Source organism: Megascapheus bottae, chromosome 9 (assembly GCF_031878675.1).
Source record: "Megascapheus bottae isolate mThoBot1 chromosome 9, mThoBot2.hap1, whole genome shotgun sequence".
NCBI classification, from domain to species: domain Eukaryota; kingdom Metazoa; phylum Chordata; class Mammalia; order Rodentia; family Geomyidae; genus Megascapheus; species Megascapheus bottae.
Window position 1 is genome coordinate 66,750,934 of NC_143517.1, and position 23,431 is coordinate 66,774,364.

The 23,431-nt window shown below is 39.9% G+C and overlaps 1 protein-coding gene across 14 annotated transcripts in view; it reads right to left on the bottom strand.

Annotated features, from left to right (window-relative positions):
* The window catches only part of Ptk2 (protein tyrosine kinase 2), a 217,360-nt gene that overhangs the window by 113,042 nt on the left and 80,887 nt on the right, over window positions 1–23,431 (bottom strand). For all 14 annotated transcript variants that reach the window (XM_090339474.1, XM_090339469.1, XM_090339473.1 and 11 more), the window contains 3 exons: window positions 17,086–17,173; window positions 5,857–5,936; window positions 5,542–5,604 (listed from right to left, as the gene is read on the bottom strand). In XM_090339474.1, coding sequence (XP_090195600.1) covers window positions 5,542–5,604; window positions 5,857–5,936; window positions 17,086–17,173 — 231 coding nt within the window. The remainder of the gene's footprint in view (window positions 1–5,541; window positions 5,605–5,856; window positions 5,937–17,085; window positions 17,174–23,431) is intronic.

Sequence of the window (23,431 nt, forward strand, 5' to 3'; positions counted from 1 at the left end):
TGTTTTAGGTACCAAGCTACCCAGTTTGGGCCACAAGATGGCACCCAGATGCCTCTAGTGAAAACACAGAAAAATCAAGAAGCAAAGTAAAATATGGCTATTTTATTCATAGCCCCAAAGGCAAATAATAAACTGAATATGAACTCTCACAAAAAAGCAACTTTTCTAAAATTTAATTATCTGATTTATAAACAAAACCACAGATACCATATCAGAGTTTACATGGTTAATCCTACATACAAAAATTTAAATCCTGCTGGGCATGGTGGCTCATGCCTGTCATCCTAGCTACTCAAGAGGCTCTCAGTTCAAAGCCAGCCAATTAACCACTGGAAAACAGGAAGTGGCGCTGAGTGCTGTGACTCCAGGGGTAGGTCAGTAGCCTTGAGCTGAAGAACTCAGGGACAACTCCAGGCCCAGAGGTAGGGACGTAGCTCAGGGACCACTCCCAGGCTCAGAGTTCAAGCCCCATGATCAACAACAACAACAAAAAAAAAAGACAAGGGGACAGAAGACAGTGTAACAGCAAAGGCATAGGGGTGTAGGGGCATGTGTGTGCACGCATGTGCGTGGGGGGGTGGTATTGGTCAAGTGTGCATGGGTAGAGAGAAGCGGTATGATCCAGCAGACACCATAGACCTAGGCGGCAGGGCAAGGCATCCAAATATAGGCCAGTGAGGGTGGGGGAGAAAAAGGGTGGAGTGTTGACATCTTGCCAAATACGTTTTTGACGTGGGGCCTGAGTCAGACAAATGCCTTCCTTGTAGGGATCCACTAGGCAAGCAGCCATGCCTGGTTTTGGAGAGAGGGCCAGGGCAGGGATGGTCTCTTAGCAGGGAGGCTGTCTATATCCATTAGTGAAGCTGTTTATACATCTATTTTCTGAGAGCCAGGAGCCCCCACTGGTTAGTGACTACTGGCTGGACAGGAAAGACTCAGTGTTTCCATCACCTCAAGTGTAAAGCTGCAATGTGCAAGGTCACAATGAACATTCTGGTGTCCTGGAAGCCCTGCATCCCTAGGCTCCAGGTGGTGAGCCTCAGGGCTCCCCAGTAAAGCAAGGAGGGGTGTGGTAGGTCATCTGGGTTGTTGCACAACTACATGGTACAAACGCAAGGTGAAGAGGATGCTCAGCATCAATCCTAGGATAGCGTCATTCCAGGCCAGCACTCTCTCCCTGGGGCTCCCAGTGTGTCCACAGTAGGGGACCCCAAGGAGCCCTCCACATGCACTGCTTCTTTTTTTCCTATCAGGTCTATAATCTGTTCTCCAAGCTGCACATTATTTCAACCTGAAGCCACTGGCAACCTGTGCTCATCTGGTTAGTCACCAAGTAAGATAAGCTAGCACCACCACAGACCAAAGAGGGGGGGAAAATCACTAACAATTCCTGCTCCTTTTTAGATGTTTTGTTTTGCTGATAAGAGTTTCTCTGAAGTCTGGACCTCTATGTGGTTCAGACTAGCCTCAACTCATGAATCTCCTGCCTCAGATTCAAGTGCCGATATTACAGATCTTTATCATCACACCTCTCCTATACTTTCCCTTACTTTAAATTTACTGAGGTAAACATGTGCCCCATAGTATAAAAGGTACAAGACAATAAACATTCAATAAATAGGACACTAAAGACATAGATTCAGATTTTTAGGGTACTCTACCATTTGAGCCATACCTCTCTCTCTCTAGCCATGGTTTTTGATATTATTTTGATGGAGTTTATCCAGTTTATGATCAATTTAAAGCCAGAACTCTATTATATTTAACTTAGTCCTTTAAGAAAACTGTTGAGCGATAAAACCTGCTTTCTCTTTCTCAAACCTCTAAATTACCTCTGCACTGTTCCCCAACACATTCAGTAGCTTTGGAAATAGTGTATTCATGCTAGAAGAGTTATGATCTTCTGACTGCCTGCCTTTATTTTGATGACAGCACACTGGCCCCCTAGGGTGATCTGGACAGGAAGGCACAGTGGGGTGGCTCCTCCATCCCACATCTTTACATAGTACTCTAAGGAATGCAGAGCTATTTACAGCCTGTGGTCTTGTGTACAAATGTGTGTGCAAACCACCACGTAACAAGGTTTTTCAGACCTTGGCTTAGATCATGCACTATTAACTTTTAAAGGAACTAGCATTTGAGTCCTTATATGAAGAATAAACCTATTTCTCCTTTTGCATTTATTTCTCTTAAGACTCTGATCTTATCTTAGGACTTCAATACACTGTGGACAAAATCTTACCAATATTCAAAGCAACCATAACCAACTTCAACACATAGCTTAAGTGTGTGTTCTCAGATAGGTATCTGTATCTAATCCTCTCTAAAAATCTCACAATTGAGAGTCCTTAGTCAAAAAGTAGTACTTAGGTACTTAAACTTCAAGATTAACTCAACAGTCTTCCCACAATCCTTTATAATGAGAAGTATCACTGTGAGACAGGCAAAGTTCTGCAAGGGAAACACATATACAGTACACATCTGTATCCAGGGCAGCAGCAATAAAGCATGCCCATACCTTTCCCTTCCATGAAGGCTGAATAGCCATGGATGCATGAACACCACGAGAAGGGCATGAATATAAAGTGGCAGGATAGAAGGAGTCAAAGGCCCCAGAGACTAAGCCCTAGACAAGTCCTCCACCAAATATCAAGGACTTGATTTCGTGAGAGAAGCAAGCTGATAACCTCCGTGGAACATTGCCAACTCCTGAAAAATCTAATGGCATCTCCTTTCTTTTTTTTTTTTTTTTTTTTGGTGGGTCGTGGGGGCTTGAACTTGGCCTGGGCGCTGTCCCTGAGCTCTTCAGCTCCAGGCTACCACCCTACCCCTAGGCTTGGGCATTGTCCCTGAGCTCTTCAGCTCAAGGCTACCACCCTACCCTTGAGCCAAGCCCCACTTCTAGAGATTTTCTAGAGGTTAATAAGAGTCTTGGGTCCTTATGTGCCTGGGCTGTCTTTGAACCTCGATCCTCAGATCTCAACCTCCTGATTAGCTAGGATTACAGGTGTGAGCCACTGTGCCTGGCTAGTGGCATTTCCTTTTGCCCTGTACTACACGCAGTTTAAGATAGCACTGACCACCAAGACAGGAAAGACACTGAAGACAAAACACAGTAATAGTTATCCTCAACTAATTAAAAAAATTTTTTAAGATATTTTTCCAGTTCTGAGACTGGAACCTAGGTGAGAATGGAACCCAGGCCATCATGCATGTTAGGCAAACATTTTATAAGTGAAACATACAATAGCTCTGCCTCAATGAAGTTTAAATTTTGAATTTATTCATTCAAGAATTATCTATGGAGGCAGGGAGTTTGGCCTAGTGGTAGAGTATTTGTCTAGCATGCATGTAAATCCAGGTTCAATTCCTCGATACCACATATATAGAAAAAAGTGGAAGTGGTGTTGTGGCTCAAGTGGTAGAGCTCTTGCCTTGAGAAAGCCCAAGGGCAGTGCTCAGGCTGAGTTCAAGCCTAAGGACTTGCAAAAGACAGACAGACAGACAGATGAGTTCAAGCCTCAGGACTGGTGACAGGGAGGTCAGGAGCTGGTGGCTCACACCTATAGTCCTAGCTACTCAGGAGACTGAGATCTGAGGATTCAGATCCTGCCCCAGCACAAAAATCTGTGAGACTCTCATCTCCAATTAACCACCAGAAAACTGGAAGTGGTATTGTAGTTCAATGTGGCAGAGGGCTAACCTTGAACTGAAGAGCTCAGGAACAGCGCCTGGGCCCACTTCTAGAGAAAAAAAAATATCTATGGAATGCATATTATATATTGGATACTCTGTAAAATATAAGAAATGCTAGCAGATGCCAATATTGATGCAGCCACTTGTATTAGAATGGAGAGACAATTATACAAACAACTATAAGAAAATATACTAGGAGGCCAACCTAGGTAAAAATAAGACTCTATCTAAATAATAACTAAATCAAGTGCCGATGACTCACACCTGTAATCCTAGCTACTCAGGAGGCTGAGATCTGAGGCCCGTGGTTCAAATCCAACTAGGGTAGTAAAGTCCATGAGACTCTAATCTGCAATTAACCACTAGAAAACCAGAAGTGGCACTTTGGCTCCAAGTGGTAGAATAGTAGCTTTAAGTGAAAAAGCTTAGGGACAGTACCCAAGCCCTGAGTTCAAGCCTCAGGACTGGAGAAAAATAAGTAAGTGGGCACTGGTGGCTCATGAAATCCTAAGCTACTCAGAAGGCTGAGATCTGAAGTTTGCTGTCTGAAGTCAGTCCAGGCATGAAAGTCCATGAGACTCATATCTCCAACAAACTACTCAGAAAAAGCTAGAAATGGAGCTGTGGCCAAATGGTAGAGTGCTAAGCATACAGAGGCTCCGAGATAACTCTCAAACCCAAAGTGCAAGCCCCAGGACCACACATATAACATCCATGCATGCATGCATGCATGCATACAATACACTATATGCAAAAAATATTAAAAAATAAACTTCAAGGGGCCAGGAGTTTGGCCTAGTGGTAGAGTGCTTGCCTAGCATGCATGAAGACCCGGGTTCCACATGTATGTATGTACGACATACATAGAAAAGAGCTGGAAGTGGTGCTGAGGCTCAAGTGGCAGAGCTCTAGCCATGAGAAAGTCCAAGGACAGTGCTCAGGCCCTGAGCTCAAGCCCAGGACTAGCAAAAAAAACCCAAAAAACAAAAAAAAACTTCAAGCTGAGATCATGTCTATAATTCTTGCTACTCAAGAAGCACAGATTCGAGGATCAAAGTACAAAGGCCAGGCAGGAAAATCCTTAAGACTCTTATCTCTAAACTACCAAAAAAAGATGGAAGTGAGCTATATGACTGAAGAAGTACAACACTAACCTTGAGCAAAAGAGATTCAGGGACAGCAACTAGGCCCTGAGTTCAAGCTTCAGGGTTGGCTGATCAATCAATCAATCAATTTCAAAAATAAAAACCAAGGATGGAGGCTTATGCTTGTGATCCAAGCTACTTCTTAGGGGTTGGAGGCAGAGATCAGGAGGTCTGAAAGTGGAAGCTACACCAGGGATAAGGTTTTTAAGACCTTATTTGAACCAAAAAGAAAATGGCGTAGTGCCATGAGCCCAGCCTGGCAGGTACATGGGAAACATACATTGGAGATTTGCAGTCCACTCTTGGCTAGGAATAACCGTGAAACCCTACTGTCCACTTGTTTTAAAAATTCCTTAATAAAGTAAATAATAATTCATAAGCAATTTATAGACAATTCTGGAATTCCATGCAAAATAGAAGTATTATTCCAGTAAGAGTAAATCTAAAAACACAAAAATGCCTGTTAAATTTATTTGACAAAACTATACACATTATTAGTAAGACATACAAGAATAAATTTAAATTTTAACAAAATTAATGTCATTAAGAATCTTAATTTAAAAAAATAATCTTAAAATTTTCCTTTGTATCAATATAAAGGCTTGGGAAACAGCAATATCTCAGTCAATACTTAAGTCAAGACAAACTAGCATGATTTATCTGAATAGTCATAGGTATTACTCTGGTGTGTAATACTTACTCTAATACTTCATAGTTAGACTTCTTTTCTAATGCATTGCCTCGCATCTCCCAGTATGATCTCCTAAAATCAGGGAAGATATAAATGTATATGTGTTTACAAGGAATACTTTATTGTTAACTGACAAAAATTAGGGAGAAGTACCTATGTTGAGTAATAATTCACAATATTCTCAAATAATTCACAATATTCTCACAGTCCATCCAAGAAGTTACTGTTAATATTATAAGGAAAGGGAAAATATCTAGATAAATTTCAAAAATAATGAGAAACACTGATGAATGAATGCAGACTACGATATAGATTGCCACCTACCGTATTTCTAGACAACCCAACTTCAAAGCAATCTCCTGGTCCACCTGATCAGCTATCTCTAACATGTAGTCGCTCTTCACCTGTGATAAGAGGAATGGGAAATAGCTGTTTTATAAAGAAATCATCTTTCAATGCAATTGCTTGATAAACTTCTGCTGAGTTCCTTGTACATGTCTGTTTAAACTGTGTCAATATCTATGCTCAAATAGCCAAAGTAGTAGCATTTTCCTTCTAAAAGAGCTCCTTACAGCCTAAGACTGCATACATGGAACTTCAGAAACTCACACACTGCACTACATTGATGCTAAGCTGCTGTATGCCCTTCCCAGATGTTCAAAAGTAAAAACAAGCTGGGACCTCTCTTATGTATTTATTTATTTCAGGCATAACTAAGTATCTCAGGCTGACCTTGAACATATTTTCCTCCTGCCTCAGCCCTCTAAGTGCTGAGATACACATGAAAGAAAACTGGGCCATTACTAGTTAGTACTCAGACAAGTGACTGAAAATCAGTATATGTTTCCACAGTACACACTAGCCAGGCTAAAGTGAAAACTCGACACTTTTAACTGTTGGATAGAAGGAGGAACAATAAGAACTCGTGTGCTACTAAGGGAAGGAACATAAAAACCTAGAAACAATTTTGGCAAAGGGACTGGCACTTTCTTACACAAGCTATTCAATTTCAGAAGTAATGATGCTTATGGTCATTCTATCAACGGTAGTAAAAACAATGTTTATAATCACTTGCAGGCACTTCATTAACAGTACATCAAGAAAAAAGGTAAGAAAGCTGGGCGTGGTGGCTCACCCCTATAATCCTGGCTACTCAGGAGGCTGAGATCTGAGGATCAAGGTTCAAAGCTAGCCAGCACAAAAGGGGAAGCAGGGCTTGGCTCAAGGATAGGGTGGTAGCCTTGAGCTGAAGAGTTCAGGGACAGTGCCCAGGCCCAGGAGCAGGGTAGTAGCCTTGAGTTGAAGAGCTCAGGGACAGCGCCCAGGCCAAAGTCAAGCCCCATGACCCACAAGGAAAGAAAAAAGAAAAGAAAAGAAAGAGGGAGAGAGGGAGGGAGGGAGAAAAAGAAAAAAGGTAAGCTAAAGCTAGCCATTAATGAGAATGGAAAAATGCCCTATTTTCATGCAACAGAAAACTATTCAATGACAAAAATAAATTACTAAAATTTCAAAAACATGACCCTAGCTAACCGTGTTCTGGTGGCTCACACCTACTACTGGAGGCTCAGAATTGTTTAAGGCCAGTTATGGGCAAAGTCTGTAAGACTATCTCCTCAAAAAATAACCAACAAGAGGCCAGGAGTTTGGCCTAGTGGTAGGTTGCTTGCCTAGCACGCATGAAGACCAGGGTTCGATTCTTCGGTACTCCACATACATAGCAAAAAGCCAGAAGTGGTGCTGAGGCTCAAGTGGTAGAGCGCTAGCCTTGAGAATGTCCAAGGACAGTGCTCAAGCCCTGAGCTCAAGTCCAGGACTGGCAAAAAAACAAACAAACAAAAAAAACAAGCCAGATGAGGACCATAATTTAAAGACAGCCTAGATAGGAAAGTCCAAGAGAGTTTATCTCCAATAAACCACCAAAAAAGCTGGAAGTAGAACTATGGTTCAGTTGATAAAAGTGCTAGTCCTGAGTATTTAAAAAAAAAAAAAAGGATCAGGGATACAGCCCAGTCTCTAAGTTCAAGCCCCAAGACCAGTACAACAATAAATAAGAATAAATAAGTTATTCAGTAGAGCTGGAGGCCGTAGTTCAAACTTCAGTACAATTAAACAAAACAAAACACATGATGCTGAAAACAAAGACTTACATGAAAGAATATAGATTGTATGAGTTGGTTTATAAAGGGGAAAAAAAGGTAAGCCAACCCACAGAGGTGGGAAAAATAGAAACATAAGGTGCTGATAGTTGGAGTGGGTTAACTGGGAAGGGTGATGTTCATAGTCTACATCCTGAAAGAAGGCAGTTTAGATGATTACAGTGAGTGCGTTTGTGAAAATATAAATGTAGCATCTGTATACTTAAGTATATATAAAAATTACATTCTAAGCTGTAATACTGAACTGGAAAACAATATGCATGTTATATACTATAATCAGAAATTTACAATGAAATATCCCCAAACTGAGATGGATAATGAGCAGATAAAAGATCCAGGCAGATGGATAAGCACTGAGGATCACTGTAAAATTCTTTCAAGTTTCAACTGGATAAATTTCATAATAAAAAGTTACGTAAAAGTAAAACCCTGAAGAAATTAAGTTCCCAACAGTTGAACCTGTCAGGGGAGTAATCAAATTCAGTCAGGGTACTTGTTGACACTAGGGACTGTCAGATGATTACTCCTAGTTTATGAGATAACTGAGAACAAATGAACAATGGCCTTTGAAACCTACCTGGGGACTCTTATCCCTGGAAATGAAACCTTCTCTGAGCCTCTCATAATAAGGGCAAAAGAAGAAATGCCTCAGCTCTCAGATACCACTGTTGTCTTAACTGCTCTCCCACTCTCAGCCACAATAGCCTTCTTTCAGTTCTCAAACCACCAAGCTTCTTTCTCTCAGGGTTCTTGCATAGAATAATTAATCACTAACCAGGATTCCAAAAGAACCACTAGAGGCTTACCAGATGAACCAGAACTAGAGTCACAAACACTCTAAGAACAATCACATGCTCTTACTTAAGTGTAGTGACTAAAGGTAAATGAAGGGGATAAAACAGGAAAAAGAAGCAAGGTAAGAACCTGAGAAGGATGGGGGACCAACTGAAGAAAGTGTCTGCTGTAGCCAGCTGAGGTTTCCACACTGGTCCCTGCTTCCCATATCATAGCATGACTCTCAGACCCTGTTATTTGCATAATTTAGCCCCCAAAGGCTACATGCAGTGGAATCTCTTTCCCAGCAAGTACAAACCATTAAAAAAAAAAAAAGGTGGGGGGGGGGGGAGTTTCTGGAAGTAGTGCTGTGGCTCAAGTGGTAGAATGCCAGCCCTAAGCTGAAGAGCTCAGGGACAGCACCCAGGCCCATAGTTCAAGTCTCACGACCAACTGACCAACACTGATACACACACACACACACACACACACATACACACACCCACACACACACACACACACACGAAAAAGGAATTTGTGAAGATCAATACAGGATTTCAGGACACACAATAAAAGGAGTCCATGTTAAGAGCCAGCACAATCTGTTTCCCATAGATATGAAGCCAAGGACTCCACAGACTATAATGGAGACATTAACTGAATGTAAAAGGATAAAGGAAAAACACAGTAGGATCAAATGATAAGAGCAATTAAACAAATTGACAATTTTTAAGGAAATAAAATGTAAAAAAATAAATGAAATAAAAACTCAAATATACTAAACACAAAATAAGCTATAACCAAGGAAGTTGATGATCTGACATACCTATCTGAATTATACACCCCAGACAGACCATGAGACCATGAAGCAGAATAATAATAATGAAGGAATAAATGAGAGACTGAATGCTGATGTCAGCTGAACCCTGAGGTGGAATAACAAAAACCTGAGGCAGTATATGCACAATACTAAGTCCAAAATTGTTTAAAAAGAAGAAAGACAGAAAGGCACAGGAGTATAACAGAGATTGAAAACAAAATGGAAATTTACAATTGGTTTATAATAAAAGCACACACCATCCAAGATAAAAAGGATCCTAAAACCAGCCAGAGAGAAACAGAGATCACTACAAAGACACAGGGTGAGAATAAACCTCAATAGTGATGTAAAAATCAGTAAGACTGATTTAAACCACCCTGAAGAAAAGCCGTCAATTTTGATGTGTGTATATATAGGAGGAGTGTCTTTCAGGCAGGAAAAAGGGTAAGAGAGACCCAGATAGGAAGAACAGAATTAACATCCTGGAAATGGCAGGTATTTATTTGCCTTTAGTGAAGGAATAAAGGAAACATGTTCTACTCAAGCAAGACTACTTTGGACAAAATATGAACTATCAGGGCCGGGAGTTTGGCCTAGATAGAGTGCTTGCCTAGCATGCATGAAGACTAGGGTTCGATTCCTTGGTACCACATACATAGAAAAAAAGCTGGAAGTGGTGCTATGCCTCAAGTGGTATAGCTCTAGCCTTGAGAAAGTCCAAGGACAGAGCTCATGCCCTGAGTTCAAGCCCCAGGCTGGCAAAAAAAAAAAGAAAAGAAAAAGAACTATCAGTATCAAATGAACTACAATTTCTAACCACAGTACAAAGTATTTTTTAATTGAACTCAAAGGGATAAAAATTTAAATCCCTGTATGATCATATTCCTACCAATTAGGATCAACTGTCCTCATCAACCTGCTCATTGAAAGGAAGTAGATGCTGAACAAAACAAGACATTTATCTCTGCATTATTCACAATAGCCAGGCGATGGAAACAATCCAGATGCCCTACTGCAGATGAATGGATACAGAAAATGTGATACACACACACACACAATGGAATTCTACATAGTCAACAGACAAGATAAAATAATGGCATTTGCAGGGAAGTGGATGAATCTAGAGCAAATCATGTTGAGTGAGACAAGTCAAGACCTACAGAACAAAAGGCACATGGTATCCTTAATATATGGCTATTAGATCTAAACAGTACAAGTGAGGACTCAATATTTGCATACTCAATGCTATGGACATGGTATTGGAAATATACACATAACTACACAGACATAAAAATCTATGACTCTATAGACATGTTTTATTTCATAAATTAATATGTATCTACGTTATATAAATCCTTAGCCTAATTTTGATTATGTTCTAAAAACTAAGTGCCAATGATTGTATATAGATTTCCTTCTTGAACACTTGCTTGTTAAACATGTCATTTGAAATATGATGTAAAAATCAGTGTTAATAAATTCTTTAATAGGTACCAAGACATGTGAAAGGGTATCAATGCATGTGAATTAATGCACCTTCTATCTGGCAAATATCACGTAACCCTTTTACTAATTACAATAAAAAAAAATAAAGAGGAACAACAATAAATAAATAAATAAATAAATTCTTTAATAAAAAAAAGACAAAAAACTTCTCAAATGATTCAGTGGATTGAGAAACAAAGCCAAAACAAACTAAAGCCAATGACAAAAATGCAGAGGGCTGGAGAACCGGGGTCAGCATGTGCCTTAGGGTAGGACTGCAAAATACTCCACACATTACAAAACATGACAAGTGCTAACACAGAACATGAATTCATTAAGGGACTACTTACAAAAAGGCAGGAAGGTAGAAAGGGAAAAGCAAGAGAATGGATAATGGATTATTTGTAACTAGTAGAGTCTGTAGGGGTGGGGAGTGGCAATTGGGGTAAGACTGGTTGGAATACAGCATAGAATGTAACAATGAAATCACTCTTCTCCTATAACCACAGTAAACTAATAAAAAACAAAACATGACAAGTGGACAACAAAAGGAGTAAAGGAATGATAAACAAAGCATCAGGACAATAGCTGGAGGGGTATGGGATGGAATTTTGGCATGAGCAGTAGAGTCAGGAGTTTTCCACTATTGAGTATGATAGCTTACAAACCAATACATGTCTTAGTACAATCTAAACAATTTAAAAATAATCATCTTAAAAATGTACTGATTTAACCTGGTGAACAGTGGCTTATGCCAGCAATCCTACCTATACAGAAGAGTGAAATCTGAGGATTGAGGGTCAAAGCTAGCCTGGGCAGGAAAATTTGTTGAGACTCTTTATCTCCAGTTAACCACTAAAAAGCTGGAAGTGGAGGTGTGGCTCAAGAGGTAGAACACTAACCTAGAGCAAAAAAGCTCAGGGACAGTGCTCAGCCCCTGACTGAAGCCTCATGACTGGCACATGAAAAAACAACTGATTGGGGCTAGGAGTTTGGCCTAGTGGTAGAGTGCTTGCCTAGCATGCACAAAGACCCAGGTTTGATTCTTCAGTACCATACACATAGAAAAAGCTGGAAATGGTGCTGTGGCTCAAGTGGTAGAGCTGTAGACTTGAGAAAGCCCAAGGACAGTGCTCAGGCCCTAAGTTCAATATTTAGAATTCAATGAAAATGCGCATAATATATGTATATTCTATATGATTGTATCAAATATTAGGATTTCTCAAAGGTAATGGTATCAAATTCTAAAACCCTTATAAAGTGATCAATTCATTTCAGAATTCAGTGACAATCCCACAGCAAGTTCTATTTCAGTTAAATTTTCTGTGGCTACAGCTTAAAAGGCTTTTAAGCATTATGTGTGTTAGTTTAAATAGGAGAACTTTGAAATTAAGTCTACACTCAAGTTATTAACTTTGGAATTAAGTCTACACTCATACCCACATATGACAACATATGGATTATCTATGATAGTTGTGGAATCTCAAAACATACACCAGGACTGGTTCTGCATTGAGATTTTATCACACAAAGTCAAATATATAATGACTTGCTAAACTAGCAATGAAATTTGGTATTTTCAGAACTTTGTTAGATCAGGATGAAATTAAAAATTGATAATTTTTCATACAAATTAAATAATAGCCTTTAATACAAAGGCCTTTCACATCCATGGATATGAAATGCTACACATTGCTGCTTACAATGGATGCACAGACTTGAAACTCAACAGGGCTTACTGAACTCAATAGACATGCAATGCCTTCACATCCCTTTTTGTTATTATTCTTGAGGAATCTTATACAGACATACATATACATCTTATTAAGTTTTAGAATAAATTCCTACAGATAAAATTATTAGGACAAATAGAGAAAGTGTCAGTGTTCTGCTGTTTCTTACTTCGAAAAATGATGCTTGCTGATAGCAAGTGGGCTGCCAAACACGCCTCAGGAAAAAACTATCCTAGACTACAGAGCCTCAACAGTATTCACTGGACATTACACTTGGTTTTCTGTGTTTTATACAGACTACTCAACTTGATTCCAGATGCAGTGAGACACGTCTCGACTGAAGGCCTAGTTCTGTCAATGTGTGTGTTCTGAGAAATCACAAAGTATCTCTTTTCCTCTGCCCATTTGTGGCTACAAGCATCACCTAGTTCTCCAGGTTTATGGTTATGTGAATAGGCAATCATCATGGGAACAAAGCATGACTTAGCTGCAGCTATATTTCTTTAAAATGTGTGTAAATAGAAGCCAAGTACTGGCTCACATCTGCAATCCTAGCTACTCAGGAGGAAGAGATCTGAGATTCATAAGTCAATGCCAGCTTGGGCACAAAAGCCCAAGTAACTACCGAATTATCTCCAATTAACTTCCAAAGAACAGGAAGTAAAATTGTAGCTCAAGTAGTAGAGTGCTAACCGTGAGCTAGGATATCACCCAGGCCCTGAGTTCAATCCCTAGGACCCAAACCGAACAATCCCCAGACTCCAAAACAGTGTACTTGGAAAACTGTTATAAAAGCACGCATAACAAATAGGATAGCAGAGATAAGACTTTTCCTGGACTTTTCAAACTTGTGCCACATGAGGGAACAATTTTTTTAAAGTGAAAAAGGCAAGATACAAAGGGGGGGGAGGGGAGATAGCTGGGTGCAGTGGCTCACGGGGAGTGGGGCTGTGGCTCAAGGGGTAGGGTGATAGCCTTGAGCTGAAGAGCTCAGGGCCAGTGCCCAGGCCCAGAATTCAAGGAGAGAGAAGGGAGAGAGGGGAGGGAGAGAGGAGAGAGAGGAGAGGGGGAGAGAGAGAAGAGAGAGAAGAAAGAGAAGGGAAAGAGAAGGGAGAGAGAGGGGAGAGAGGGGGGAGAGAGAGAGAGAGAGAGAGAGAGAGAGAGAGAGAGAGAGAGAGAGAGAGAGAGAGAGAGAGAGAAGACAGAGACAGAGAGAGACAAAGAAAGAGAGAGAAGTAGCAATGGATGACAGCAAAAGGCAGCAAGGACTTCAGGGTCATAAACTGCATGAGGAGGGGATGAGGGTAAGGCATGAACCATCCAAGGCCCACATGGTGACTACAAATAATACATTCTCAGTGCTCAGCAGCCTGCCACTGCCTGCACAGCAAAATGTCTTGGAAAATTACATGGCAGGCAAGTTTTTCTTATTTAATCGAGATAATGATCCTATCGGTAGGAACCATGTATCTGTATATAGTAAGAATTGCGACAATAAGTAGGAGGCTCAGAGAAGGCCTCAGGCCACAGAGCTGCAAAATGCACAATAGGCCTATGACAGTATTCACTACACATTACACAGTGGTTTATAAGGACTATTCAACTTGATTCCACACTACAGTGAAATAGGTCCCTTTGGGAAAGAAGATCTTTTGGACTCACTGATATTCACAAAGAGCAGTGCTGACTATACAGTTTTCAAAAAGTGAAAACTAGGTTTGAAATCAATGATATTAAATTCTTTAATTAAAAAAAAAAAGTAAAAACTAGGACAACCTAGGAAGAGGGTAAAAGAAACAGAAAAGTTGTTGATTTTTAGGTCAGCCTAGGAATTATGAAAGGAGTTAACTATGAACTATTTAAGCCTGTATCATGTGTTCGAGAAATCAATGCCACCAAAGTAACCATATATTTCCTTAGTAGGTAAATTTGTTTCTCAGAGAAAGTACCAAAAATTATCACCTAGCCAAAAAAAAAGGAAAAAAAGTGCGATGTAAGACAAGTGCTCTAATTTGACACTAAAATTTAAAATGCTCCCAAACCCATAATGTTTGAGTTTGGGACTTTTGTCATGAATTCCACACCAAGAAACTTTGCTTTGTGCCCAAAATAAATATATATGTAAGACTGCCTTATAAGGTGCATGTGAAGCATAAATGGTTTCAGGTTTACAATTCAAGATATTCCCTGAATATCTAATTACCTACATGCAAATATCCCAAAACAGGAATATGATTTTGATCAGAAAGTCCTCTGGTCTAAGCATTTCAGATGATGAACACATAAGCTATTAGAACATGCCAGTTACACACACTTGACAATACTGGGCCAAATATCCAGTTCATCAAGAGATAATAAATAAATAAGACAGAGTGATGTACATAGAGCTGCTTGTAAGCTGGAAAGCATTTCTGCACTTAAGAGTAGGGTCAGCAATGATCTTAGCTGGAATCCAAACATGCCTCTTCTCTGTCTACTCTGCCATAATAACTTTTCTCTGATTCGTCAGTATTCCAATACATATTCAAAACTACCCACAAAGGTACTTCTCTGACACCTTACATTTCCCTATATGACACTACCTCATCCCAATTCCAACAAGTGGAAACTTCTGTAGTTTCCTGCTTTCTGGTTGTGACTCTTGTAAACACTATGTTATCTAACAGAAAGAAAAGAAACTTTCACCTTCTCATCTCACTCTTCTGAGTATAATCCACCACGGTTCCTTCCAGGTACTAGATATCCAGACTTACATCTGTGTTTCTTCCTTATTTTTCCTGTTCAATCTCAGGAGCTGTCAAATTCATCCACATTGGCTCATGGCTTACTGCTATACTTTTCTATCTTTCTCATTTCTTTTTGGACTGGGTAAAGACCTTTCCTAACATGCTTGGGTTTTGTTGTTGTTGTTGTTTTTTTAACCATTCCTGGGGCTTGAACTCAGGGCCTGGGCACATCCTTGGGTTTTCTCAAGGCTAATGCTCTACCACTTGAGCTACAGGTACCACTTCTGGCTTTTTCTGTTTATGTGGTACTGAGGAATCGAACCCAGAGCTTCGTCCACGCTAGGAGAGCACTCTACCACTAGGCCCCGCTCCGGGCCACACATGCTTTTGTCTTTATGAATCTATTCCATTCCTACACTGACACCCAATCAAGATGCTCTCACTTACAAACTGAAAATTCTCTACTCAGGAAGCTGAGATTTGAGGATTATGATTTGAAGCCAGCTAAAACATGAAGGTCCAAGAGACTCTTATCTCCAGTTAACCAGCAAAAAAAATCCAGAGGTAAGCTATAGCTCAAGCAGCAGAGCATAAAAGCAAAGGGACAGCATATAAGCCCTGAGTTTAAGACCCAAGTCTAGTGCGCGCGCGCACACACACACACACACACATACACACACACTCTAATCAAGTACTAAGTACATGCTTCAAATAATCTGTAGGAAAAAGAACCTAAGCGCCTCTATTTGCACGATCTATTTCCTATGACCTTTTTCTTATTTAAGTACTTTAGTTTAGACTAAACAAATATTTTTTTCTCTCCTTCCCTTGTTTACACAGAGAAAGTTCAACCATTCCTAACTGAAGGTGAACTCTATCAATGACACGTTCCTGGCACTAAGATGGCAGGCCCTTCTACATACAGTCCTATAGTTCACACTTGGAAGCAACACAAGCTAATTGTTCCCAAGATTTTTTCCAGAAGATGGAGGAAATAAAGAGCAAATTACAATTTCAGCATTCCTAATCAAGAATAGACATTTAATATGTCCACTGAGACGAAAAAGTGTATCAAACAATAAAATAATATGAATGCCCTGATATTCAGAATAGCCTTTGGATACATATTCTTCAATATTTTATTTATATATATATATATTCTTTAGATTAGTCGTGGGGCTTGAACTCTGAGTCTGGGCTCTGTCCATGAGTTCTTCAGCTCAAGGTTACTGCCCTACCCCTTGAGCCACAATGCACTTCTGGTTTTCTAGTGGTTAACTGGAGATTAGAGTCTCATAGACTTTAGTGCCCAGGTTGGCTTTGAATTGCAATCCTCAGATCTCAACCTCCTGAGTAGCTAGGATTACAAGCAGGAGCCACTGCAGCCCGCTCTTCAATATTAACCAATAACATTTACTTTGCAGTATTAGTACATTTATGTCACATATATTTACTGCCTAAAGTATAAAGCAAGTGCTGAGGACCGAAGTTCAAAGCCAGCCAGCAAACAAAAGTTCATGGGACTCTTATCTTCAATTAGCCACCAGAAAACTGGAAGTGGCACTGTAGCTCGAAGTGGTAGAACACTAGCCTTGAGCTGAACAGCTCAGGGACAGTGCCCAGGCCTAGAGTTCAAGCCCCATAACTACACACACACACACACACACACACACACACACACACACACACACACACACAGAGCAAGCTATTTGTGAAGTACACAAGATTTATTTTGGTTAAAGATTCTCATTGTCATACATTGAAGAACTGATATTCTCTCAAATGTTAGGTTTACATTCATAAAAATGAAATCTATTGAGTCAAAGAAACAGAACAAGAAAGTATATATTCTCTTATACCTGTTGGTAGAAGAAATTCAGAGTTGGCTTATCTTCAGTAAACTGGTTTAGAAATCCTTTTGGCAAATAACGAATTCTCAATTCATACCTAAAAAATAATTCACAAAATAGAAGAATTAGGAAAAAACAATTTTCTCAATATTTGATCTACAACAATACTACTATTGTAAGTACTGTCAATGACTCTGAAATATGAATTTAAAAATAAGATTAAAAAATAATAAGGGGCTGAGAACATGGCCTAGTTGTAGCATGCTGACCTAGCATGCACTAAGCCCTGGGTTTGATTCCCCGGAACCACATACACAGAAAAGGTTGGAAGCAGTGCTGTGGCTCCAGTGGCAGAGTGCTAGTCTTAGCAAAAAGTGTCCAAGGACAGTGCCCAAGCCCTGAGTTCAAGCCCCAGGATTGGCCAAAACAAAACAAGTTTAATCAATTGCTCTTTAAACAGATTTTTTTGTTTTCAGCACAAAACAAGTGTATCTGTCAGAAGTATGTGAGGAAACAGATCATGAGAAGACCATAGGCTTGTAGCCTATAGATTATGCTCTGCACAGTCTACACTCCTACCCTTTCTAGAACTGCCCCCATGTCTAATTTGGATCAGAGAACTACAACACTGTGTGTGCATGGTACCTAGTGTGTTGCATTCCATAATATGCTAACAGCTGCAGTTTGATCTAGGCTGAACTGCGAAGCATGTATAATTATATATCCTAGATACTGTCACAGGCTACATTCAATTTTTTGACTACAGGACTAACAGTACTTGGGGCAGGGAGTTTGGCCTACTGGTAGAGTGCTTGCCTAGCATGCATGAAGACCCAGGTTCGATTCCTTGGTACCACATAAGCAGAAAAAAGCCTAAAGTGGTGGTGTGGCTCAAGTGGTAGAGCTCTAGCCTTGAGAAAGCCCAAGGACAGTGTTTAGACCCTGAGTATAAGCCCCAGGACTGGCAAAAAAAAAAAAAAAAAAAAAGTCTCAGGACTAACAGTACTTTGAGCAATTTTTCAACTTCCTTTGGATATATTCTGTGTGGTTTGTGTGTATGTGTGTGCGTGTATGTGCGCATGTGCCCATATGAACACTCTTGTATGTCTTTTGGTGAACATATGTACCCAAGCACAGTCTTAAGAGTCATAATGAATACAGATATGAGTGAGAACAGTCACTGGATAGATAGGTAACAAGTCACTCACTAGCAGCACGAGGTCTTCTGTGTCCTCATGGTCTACTGGCACCTACAGGTGAGCTCACACTAAAGGGCACAGTAATTACTCATGAGATTTTAATTAACATTTCCTGTATAACTAATACATTTGAGTGTTTCATCCTATGTTCACTGGACATTCTATTACTTTGTGAAAATGCAACTCAAGCTGTCATCTTCTCTTCCACTGGGAAAGGGGAAGGAGAAGGCGAAGGGGAAGGAGGAAAGGGGAAGAGGAAGGGGAAGGAAGAAGCAGGAAAAAAAAGCTAAGGGGAACTAAAAACCTAATAATCCTGGTACTCAGAAGGATTCACTGCCAGTTTATGTAATGAATAAAGTACAAAGTCACAAAGAAGCACACATTGCCCTTACAAATGATGTGATGTGAACAAAGATCTTCAAGTCTTAAAAGCTGCGAAGAATGAAAATAGAAATGCATTGCTCAGGACAAATTTGAGCAAATCAGTGCAAGAATGGAGTCATCAATGAATGAAAAGATTAGTGGATGAAAATATGAGAACCAGAATATCTGCACAGTCTTAATTAAGAAGCTACTTAATTACAGGGGCCAGGAGTTTGGCCTAGTGGTAGAGTACTTGCCTAGCTTGCACAAAGACCCAGGGTCAATTCCTAGGTACCACATATATAAAATAGCCACACGTAGTGCTATGGCTCAACTGGTAGAGCTCTATCCTTGAGAAAGCCCAATGACAGTGCTCGGGCCCTGAGTTCAAGCCCCAGAACTGTCAAAAATAAATACATAAATGAAGCTACTTAATTTCAAAAGGGAAACTGACTTCACGTTGGAGAAACCTGGCTACTACCACCACAACCAGATGATTCAAGTTAGAATCACCTGTAAATTAAGTCACTGTCCTTACGGCCTTCTTGTTATGAAACAGTACTTTAATTGTAGAAATTTTGTTAAAATCCACAGCCTTAATATTGAAAGAAACAAATCAAACGAATTTCAGGAACACAAAGTTATTATACTTCAGAAGTATCAAATCATGAATGACAGACAGACTGTATTAGAAAAGACTTAAGCAAACAGGAGAGTTAAATGGTACCACTGTAGTCTCAGCTGGATCCTGGGTCAGGGAAGGGCCAGATAAAGGGTCAGCTGTGAGATGTGAAGGTTTGTCTAATAGATCAAGTACCTGCATAAACGTCAGTTTTCTAGTTCTATCTAACGGCTATACTAAGCTCATGTGAGTATTTAAAATTTATAGCAGCTCAGTGTAGAGTATATAGGGCTTCAGGGGGTTGTATTTTTTGGGGGAGAGGGTCAGTTGTAGAGCTTGAACTCAGAGCTTGGTTGTCTCTGAGCTCTTTTCCTCAAGGCTAGCACTCTATCACTTTGAACCACATATCCACATATCTGGTTTTCTGGTGATTAATTGGAGATAAGACTCTCCCACATGTTCCTTCCTGTGTTGGCTTTGAATCATGATCCTCAGAACTCAGCCTCCTGAGTAGCTAGGACACAGGTGTGAGCCACCAGCACCAGCATTGGTCTTCTGGGTATTATGTTCACAATTCTTGATGCATTTTCTTAAACTTTCTCATAAGACTACTCTACACACTCAGTTATAAATTCCCAAGAAAATCAGTCCACTGGTGATTAAGCTGCATAGCCACTTGCTCAATGGAAACAAATTTCCCAGCATACTTCACGGATCAGCTGAAAATGTGCTCAATGGCATGTATACTCCCCTCCCCACTCCCACCCCATGTCATCAAAGCAAGGTTCCTTCTTAGTTCAATTCCTTCTCCAGTTCAACAAAATAGAACAAATGCCAAAAACCAGACTTCCAAATGCAGGCTAGTCCTGAGCAATTCAATCTTACTAGGCTTCTGCACTGGTGCCAACCCATTACCATCTCTGAGAGCTGGCCAACTGTTCAGCTTCATGCTTCCGAAGAAGCTTCCGATGTTATTATTAGTATGTTCTGATTAAGGAGACTGTCACTGATCTGCACAGCTTTCCATTAAGAGTCCATAAGAATCATTTTTCCCGGATTCAAACAACGAATGATCATGGACAAAACATAAGTAGAATATTTCCTTTGAAAAGCAAAGACATAAGTATATCAAAAATCAGGACAGTGACTTCCTCTGAAGACAAAATTTCGGGAAAGGGTATACATCTAATCAAGTGGACAGCAATTCACCAATTCAGATAATATATTACTGACAAGAAAAAAGAAATAGGCACTGGTAACAAAAAGTATACATGAGGGGCTGGGAGTCTGGCCTAGTGGTAGAGTGCTTACCTAGCATGCACAAAGGCCCGGGTTCAATTTCTCGGTACCACATACTTACAAAAAAGCCAGAGTGGTGCCGAGGCTCAAGTGGTAGAGCTGTAGCCTTGAGAAAGTCCAAGGACAGTGCTCAGGCCCTGAGCTCAAGCCCAGAACTGGCAAAAAAAAAAAAAAAAAAAAAAAAAGTATACATGAATGAATACATGATCATAAGCTTTCATGGCATTCACACAGCCTGAAATTCAAAGAATAGGAAGAGACTCACCAAGAAAGTCAAAAGTTATAGTTAGATACATTTCAAACAGACAAAATATAAATAATGTAACCTTCAAAGAGTGAAATAATAAGTTTGACAAATATGGAGACACAGTCACTCTCTTTTCCTTTTTTCTTTTTGCCAGTCCTGTAGCTTGAACTCAGGGCCTGGTCACTGTCCTTGAGCTTCTTTTTGCTCAAGGTTAGAACTCCACCTCTTGAAGCACAGTGCCACTTCTGGCTTTTTCTGTTTATATGGTACTGAGGAATCAAACTCAGGGCTTCATGTATGCTAAGCAAGTACTCTACCACTAAGCCACATTTCTAGCCTCAATCTCTTTATATTTTCATTTCAAAAAGTATGAAAACATCAGTTAAATACTAATTGCGCGTGCACGTGCATGCATGCGCATGCACACACACATACACATACATACACACACACACACACACACACACAATTACCTCAATACATCATCACCTCAATCAGTATCACAAAATTTTTCTTCCTATCGTGCAAGCAAACAAATCAATAATCATAAACTTTTGTGGTTAATGATGTTAAACATACACATATAGCTTGAACCTCCAGGTGGAAGGGAGTAATCTTAGAAGCATTTATAGCATACTGTAGAGGCCCTGTATACCCTTCACTCAGCTGCTGTAAATTTTAAAGACTCACATGAACTTAGTACAGCCATAAGATAGCCAGAAAACTGACATTCATGCAAGTACTTGGTCTACACAGGCCTTCACATCTCACAGCTGTCCCCTTATCTGGCCCTTTCCTGGCTCAGGAAAAGCTGGCTTAGAGTACAACGGTGTCAGTTAACTCTCCTGTTTCCTTGGGTCTTCTCATAGGTCAAATATACTTATCAGAACTTGTGAATAAATTAAAAGCAAGTTAGTTCACTATCTTAACAGTGCTTAGTTACTACTACATGAATACAAGGTTCTATAGTATTATATTCTTTTTGCTCTAGGCTTATTTTTAAATTACATTCCCAATATATTAATTTATTGTATAATATATTATACAATCATCAATTATATTACTAACTTATTAATATGTTGATTAATGATAATGTTATGAGTATTAATTATATTAATAGCATATTGTGTCATTAATATATTTTTACTGGTTATGAATGTTACAGCAGAAAGAGTGATGAATAAGAAAAAGTTCCTGAGGGAGAAAGTTGAACAAATATAAAGGCATGGGAAAAGGCGATAGTTAAGTCCTTGCTCTGAATGAAGCAAGCCCCAAGTAAGGAACACCTAAGGTCACACCAAGGGTCAACATGGTGACTTGTTCAAAAGCCAATAAGAAAGCCAGAGACTGGAATCAGTAAGTAAGAAGCTGTAAAAGGTAAAGCAAAGGTGGCGGTGAGTTCAAACAAGCCTGAGAAAGCTGTTCTTTTGACCAATTAACTTAGCTAACAAAATAAGCAACTACCTATACAAATGGCATTAGGGCATTTATGAAAACAATCCTAAGCTACATTACAGAGCTGATGCCAAGTCCAAAGGAACCAAAGTCACTGCAATGAGGAAGAACAGCAGGAGACAAGACTGCAGTGCTACAAGAAAATCAGAACCTTTGGAGCTTTGTCTTGTGTGCAAGTTTCTGAACAGAAACAATTTACACACATAAGTGAATGCTTCTGTCTAAAAGGTCTCATGCACATATCCCACGATTTCACTACTCTCTACCTACCACCTTCAGGAATTTTGCCAAAATGACCAGAGCATTCGCTTATTGGTTTTCCAGTATACATCCAATTAAATATGTAGCTTTAAATGCCAAAAGCAGGTTGAGGCAGAGCAGGAGGAAGCAAAGGTTACTTTTCTTCCCAAAAGAAAAACAGGGCATCCCAAACTGTGACAGCTAAGCAAAGACCCAACAGGTCACTGATACAGGAGGGAAACTACAACAGCAGGTTGATAGGGAAGCCAAGTGAAAGTTATTTCTAAAACATTTAGTGAAATAAACTTTGTTGTTATATAGCTACCCTCTGCATTTGAAAATAATTCTTTCCATGTTTGTTTTTTTTTTTCTTTTGCCAGTACTGGGCTTGAGGTCAAGGCCTGAACCTGGCCTTGGACTTTAAGGCTAAAGCTCTTGCCACTTGAGCCTCAGCACCACTTCTGGTTTTTCTATGTATGTGGTACTCAGGAATCGAACTTGGGTCTCCGTGCATGCTAGGCAAGCACTATACCACTAGGCCAAACTCCTGGCCCCTTTCCATGTTTCTTAATTGGACATCAACAGGGCAACATGGTATCTATGTTTTTCTCCTTGGTAATTACTTGCAAGATACTTTGCTTCCTTCCTACTTCTGTTTTATGCTAGACATCTTCCAATGGAAAGTCAGCTATTATTACATTATTTTATGGAGTTAAGTGTTTTGTTCTTGATCTGAAATCTTCATTCAAAGACCATTTTCTTCTACTATTTGTTTCATTAGTACTAAAATCTAAGAAGTTGCCTCTATATCATCTGGTTCTTGAACAATAATTTGAATGCTAAGTACCGGTTCCTCTTAATTTTTCCACTTAATTGTGCTCAGCGGGCACAGTGGCTCTCGCCTGTAATCCTAGCTACTCAGGAGGCTGA